General features: G+C 34.8%; 1 protein-coding gene across 1 annotated transcript; it reads left to right on the top strand.

The window, feature by feature from the left end:
* The first annotated feature begins 610 nt into the window (after positions 1-610).
* Positions 611-5,035, top strand: LOC306847431 (uncharacterized protein). Its single transcript, XM_079381383.1, has 2 exons — positions 611-718; positions 3,481-5,035. Exon 2 carries the CDS (start codon positions 3,566-3,568, stop codon positions 4,448-4,450), a length of 885 nt encoding a protein of 294 aa, XP_079237509.1. The 5' UTR covers positions 611-718; positions 3,481-3,565; the 3' UTR covers positions 4,451-5,035.
* The last annotated feature ends 1,560 nt before the right edge of the window (positions 5,036-6,595 follow it).

The raw sequence follows: 6,595 nt of genomic DNA, 5'->3' as shown, positions 1-6,595 counted from the left end.
GCCCTATAGACGTATTGCAGATGAGCAAACACCCTAAAAAAATATGTCTTGCAGACGTAAATGCAGACATCAAATAGACGTCTCCGAGATGTACGTGTGCTATCAGGGAGGTTAGGTGTATAGGGAGGGCTTTATTGTCCCAAGAAGGTGGCATCCATTTAATAATTTGAATTAAAACTATAATTTACACTCAATATGTTATTGCGTACTGTTTTATAATGTACTACAATACTGAGGTGCAGATAATTGCCACTATTTGCAACAAGTAGTATAAATAGCAGAAAATCTTGCTATTTTAACAGTGTAAATAGAATCCATTGCTATTTGCACTGGAGTGCAAATAGTCGCTGCCTTAAATGCTCAAAAAACCTTTTTTCATTTTTTTCACTTTTTAGAATTGGCATATTTCTTTTCAGCAGCTCATAACTGGAATGATTGTACTCACGTTTTCTTCGGTTATACAATGATACATTTTACGTGATTTGACACTATCACATTACATTCACACATAACTGCATTATTTCTTTATTTAATTTTACCGATACATTCATTCCTCGCGTTCGCACACTCCACCACAGCAGACGGCGCTGTGCCATGAACCATCGACGCCGAGCGAGAGACGAGGAAGAACTGGCATTGCCTTTCAAATAATCACAGTCGCCCGTCCAGGCGCCACTGTCCGTCATCTCTGCTGTTGTGAAAGCGCTTTGCGAGTAAGGTGCGTTGTGCTTCGAATATTTGCCGCTTTTTATTATCGAACGAATGAAAGTAGGCTCTTTTTCCATTGAAAAGTTGTCTTAGTCGGGTTAGCAGGCAGCTAACAAAAATCGCAAGTGCTTCACATTTTCCTGGAACTACAAAAGCTCGCGGGCTTCACTGTACATGATGGCAGCCAGTATACAGCATCCGCTCTCTTATACTGCGTGATATCGTGCATATTTTTAATTAATTTTGAATTTAAACACAATATTTTGGAATATGTAAGATCTCGCTGTAAAATCGATGCAGGCTTTTTTATGCTGTGATAAGGATGTAGTAGGCAATATGTTAGCCGACTCGTTGGAAAGACTGAGATGGGTTTCCTATTGTCTTGCGTCTGCAAACAGCGCTTCAGTCGATTCTGTGTTTTAAAATAAACTGCTTACGTAACGTTAATTATTAAAAACACAAATGCAACTCCTCTCCATTCTTATGAAAATGGTTTTTAGTGAGTGCATTTTTATATTTAAATATTTGTTTGTATGTAATTAATGTACAGATTTAGCGCTTTCTTTGCCAAAAGCAGCATTGCATTCAGTTGCGTAATTTTAATTCAATTCCGTATTTTTTACAAATAATTTTTATCATCCGTAAACTAATATTAATACCCTTAGCATAATTTTTACAATATATTATTTCATATATATATATATATATATATATATATATATATATATATATATATATATATATATATATATCTCATATATAACTAAATCATTAGCATATATTATGAAATAATATATTGTAAATAATAATAGATTTTGTTTCACCTAGTCAGTTTGATATTAATTTATTCCTTTTTCATTGTCTGCAGTAAACTTGTTTTATTTACATTTTATTGAACATTTCCCCCTATGTAAAATTAGGTTAAAAAATTAAGTTGTACAAAAGATGGTGGAAAAAAATGAGTAACTTTTTTATACTTTTTTAAAACTATATCAACACCCTAACAGTTTAGCATAATTACATAATTATATCCATTGTGAATTAAGTATAAATGGATTCAGTGAAGTTGTTGAATGGTTATATAATTACACACTATAGTTCTAAGTGTATGTATTAAAGATAATATATGTACACAGTAAATAAAGGTAGATGAAGTCTGTTTTATATTAATTTATTTGAGGTTTCAATAAATGGGTTCCTATTTGCTTTTTTCCTTTCATTGTACATTTTTTCTTTGGCTGTACAGTAAACTTATTTTACTTTTGTTTACATTTTATTGAACATTTCCACCTATGTAAAATTATTATTATTTTTTGTTTGTTTTTTAAGAATCTAAAATAATTACGGTTGTATGCAAGACGGTGAAAAAAAATTAAGAATACATTTTTATACCCCCCTCCCCCCATGAAAATACAATGTATGCAAACAGCTTTGCTCGTTGTTGTTGTACATTTGCGACCAAAAAATAGTTAATGGAAAAATAGTAGTGCTGTCAATCGATTAAAAAAATTAACTAATCACAATTTTTTCCTGAAATTAATCGCGATTAATCCATAACATTAAACTTTTTAAATCTACTTTTATATTGCAATAATTTCACATTTAATCTTCAAATTAATGTAGAAACAACATAAAGACGGTATATTTTTAATATTTGATTAATGGCATCTTTTTAATGAATGAAGGCCAGTATCACTGACACCAATATTGATGTCTCTATAAAATAATATTTTTTTCCCTGATATTTAACCATTGACTATTGCCATTCAACATTACAGTATAATTGAAAGCCATCAATTTTAATATTTATTAGACTAATAAAAATAACTTCTTATTTAAGTGAACTTTAAACAATTTTCTCATAAACACAGTATAACCAATGTCATATTTAGCTACCTATGCCCTTCAGCAAGTAGGAAATATACAGAAATTGAATAAAGTTATCAAACACTAAATTCTAAATTAAATGCAGATGAGTCCTTAAAGCTATAAAGTTATTGATTTCCTTTTTTTTCTTTTTTTTTTTTTCTTAGATGAACAGACATCACAGCAGCTGGGTTAATAGGTTATTTTGGCTGCTTTTTCTTTAAGAGCTGCCGAGGCGGATCTGACACGCATCGTGTTTTCTCTCAACTCACTTCACATTTTCTGACCCACTTCAGGTCTTAAAGTCTCTATTAATGATCTGACGAGTGTGTTAGATGAGTGAGAAAGTGCAGGACAGTTTTGAAAACCATTTCAGAGACATGTTCTTAAATGTGACTCATATATTTCACGCAAGCACAGTTTTAAGGCAGTTTTAATCACCTTCATGACTTAACTGACCACGACATTGCATGCACATCGTTTCTTTCGCGCTTTGATATGAAATGATAAAGGCTACAGCGTGCGGCAGCGCCTTTGTTCAGTACAGTACAGTTTCCGCGCTCCTTTGACTCACGCCTGACGCTGAAGTGAAGTTGAAGCACGCGTCTGAAACATCTCCTATTTGAAATGCTCGTAAAGACGTTCTGTGACTAAATTAGCAAGAAAAAAGAGACAGAGGCAGCAGTTGTGAGTGGGGTGGCCAACACTAGCCCAGCCCCTGTGTTAACGCCGTTAAATATTTTTAGCGCGTTAAACTGAAAAAATTAATCACCAGCGTTAACGCGCTAATTTTGACAGCACTAAAAAATTGTACATTCTTATTTTGGAGGGAAAACTATTAAGTATCTATTCAAGTACTTAACTCAAATAATGTTTTGGATCTTCATCTCAAATCTTTTTCTCCAGATCTTGTTGTTTTCAGATTCTCAGCACCAAACAGACGAGTGTGGCACTGATACGCCTGAAGTTGTGAGCGAGAAGCTGCAACGTGATGGAGGTTGAGAATAAAGAAGAAACCGAGAGCCCTCTGCCCAACGGCAGCACCCATCCACCCAAACGTGGACGAGGCAGACCACGAGGGTCACTCAATAAGAAGTTCACTACTGAGAAAGCACCGACACTCAATGCCAGGCCATCTAAAAAGGTGGACTTCTTTTCTCCCGGCATAGTCATAAAGACCAAGGTGAAGAAACGTGGTCGACCAAAGAAGATAAAAATACCCGGCAGGCCGAGAAAGATCCCGCTCACGCCTGAGGAAGAATCAGAGAGATTTCACAGGTTGAGTTTACAACGTAAGCGGAGACTGTCAAAGCCGCTCGGAAGACCACGCATTCATCCCATCGCCAAAGATCCCAAGGTAAATAGAGGAAGAGGCAGACCACGAGGGTCACTCAATAAGAAGTTCACTGCCAAGAAACACAATGCCAGGCCATCAAAAAAGATGAACTTTTCACCTGACAAAGACACAAAGACCAATGTGAAGAAACGTGGTCGACCAAAAAAGATAAAACTGCCTGGTAGGCCGAGAAAGATCCCGCTCACGCCTGAGGAAGAATCAGAGAGACTTCACAGGTTGAGTTTACAACGTAAGCGGAGACTGTCAAAGCCGCTCGGAAGACCGCGCATTCATCCCATCGCCAAAGGTCCCAAGGTAAAAAGAGCTAGAGGAAGACCACGCAAGAACGGTGCTAAATCCGATTCGCAGAGTAGTGGAGAAGAACAAGCTGACGTCGAAATCAGCCTTGATGCCGCCAGTGGCCCTCCACGAAAGAGAGGGAGGCCGGCGGGCTCGGTGAAGAAAAAGAGGGGTCGGCCCGCAGGTTCTACCAAGGTTGCAAGTGGAGACAGTCAAAGCCCCTTGGAGGACCAAGCATAAATCCCATCATTGAAGGTCCCAAGGTAAAAAGGGGACGAGGAAGACCATGGAAGTATGGCGCTAAAACCGGTTCGCAAAGTGGCAGAGACAAACTAGCTAGCGTCAAAATCAGCCTTGATGTCACCAATAGTCCTCCACGAAAGAGAGGGAGCTCTCAATGTTTTGTTTTAATGGATAAGGCAGAGAAAATCTACAACTGCAAATGGTGTTTGGAGAGATGGGAATATAAAATGCTTAAGAAATCATATATAAAGAGTTTCTGAGTGAGATGAGGACTGTTAATGTCTACAACCTCTTGTTTTTCTTTATTCTGGGCTTGAAGGACGTTTCACAGCTCTCGATAAAATCTCACTATAATAGGGAAGTTAAGCACCCATCAGAGACAATAGACTAGTTATTTTTACATATCTTGAAAATCCAGTGTGCTTTTCTACTCTTATGATGTGCTGGATGGTTATGTTATTTGATAGAAAATCAGCCAATTTGCATTCCCTCATTCATCATCATGCATTTTAATGGATAACATACAATAAAGGCAATCAAATTATATGTACCTGTCTTTTATTGAATAAAATGTTATACTTTAATTGCCTATGTACTTTTTTCCCCTTAAAATACTTAACGCGTTTAAGTTGTCTCACTTTATATTCAATCCTATTATGCAGAAATATTTCTTTCCTTTGAAATAAATGATTTAATCTTTTTGGCATCAAATTTAAGTGAACAGCATAGTTTCTCACATATTCTTTATTAGTTTTCCCTAAGTATACTTTTAGTTCAAGTGTTACTATCAGTGGTACTGGTAGTATTCTTGTTTGTGAACTTATATAAATATTTTGGATACTGGCGCATATTTTTATTGAACATATACTTACATATTTCTTTTCAGTGCATACTTGGGTGTAAAACCCATATATAGCACGCTGTATGATGTTATTTTACTTGTTTGCAATACAAGAGAAAGATGTCCAATAGTTATTTACTCAAAGTTTACTAGTAATAGTTACTATTATAAACTAAAAAGTCAACCAACTAAATTCAAGTTTATGAGAAAACAATACAGCTTTGGGGTGAAATTGCTTTCCTTACAAAGTTTGTTTTACTAATCTTTAGTAGAGTTTATATAATAAATATATATATATTTAATTGTGTGAGCAATTTATTTTAAAACTAATGGACTGGAACATGTAAATTTACAAGACCATATGTAAAGGTATACCTAGAGTTCTTAATTAACATCTCGATCAAAAGATTAAGTAAACTACTTAAGTGTTCTGTATATTTGGCCTATACTTGTAGCCTACTTAATCCATTGATGGAGATTTAATTCAAAGTGTAATTAAGAAAATGCTTAAGTAGGCATATCATTTGGTATATATCACTCTGCGATAAGTTCATAAAAAGTAAAATGACTGTATGCTATCCTATTTTTAGTTTAACAGAAAAACACCTAAATAATATACATAATCTAAACAATAATTCAGGTACATTTGGTTTTATATGTAATTGCAGAGTCAGAGACTTACCATTATCTAAGAGCATAACCTCACATGTAATCGTTTTTTTAATGCTTTTAGAGAAGTTCTTATGGTGATATATCATAAAACAAAGGGATTGAATAATATATTACTGAAATATAGGGATTAAACAATATTATACAACATAATATATTTCGTTACTATGTCATTATATATATATATATATTACAGTCAGCAATTATATATTGTATATATTACTGTTTTACCCCTTCTAATGTTGAAGCTGTTTTGTTGTTTCTCTTTCTACCAAAGGTCCTCTCTCTGAAATCGCACCCCTAAGATCTCAGCAAACCGGATGTTAGCAAACCGAAACGCGGCAAATGATTGAAAAGCAGAACGCGCCTCTGATTGGCTAAAAAGGGCGGGAAATGTGTGTGTTTTTTTTTTTTTTGGACTGTGTGCTGAGACAGATGTGATATCTCAGGCCATCTAAGTTGTATCTGACAGACAATAGGGGTATTTTATGTGTTATTAGAATGCCATATGGTCTTTAAAATAATTTTTAAAAATGCTCAAAGGAATTTTAATGCCTTTTCCATTTTTACACATTTTAGAATTAGCAAATTCCTATTCTAGAACTCATAATTTGAATTTTTGTACTCGTGTG

The sequence above is a fragment of the Barbus barbus genome (assembly GCF_936440315.1).
Source record: "Barbus barbus genome assembly, chromosome: 27".
Classification (NCBI taxonomy): Eukaryota; Metazoa; Chordata; class Actinopteri; order Cypriniformes; family Cyprinidae; genus Barbus; species Barbus barbus.
This window is presented reverse-complemented; position numbering and strand designations above follow the sequence as displayed.

Excerpts from the sequence above, each read along its gene's own strand:
- LOC306847431 (XM_079381383.1), top strand. The coding sequence starts at position 3,566 with ATGGAGGTTGAGAATAAAGAAGAAACCGAGAGCCCTCTGCCCAACGGC.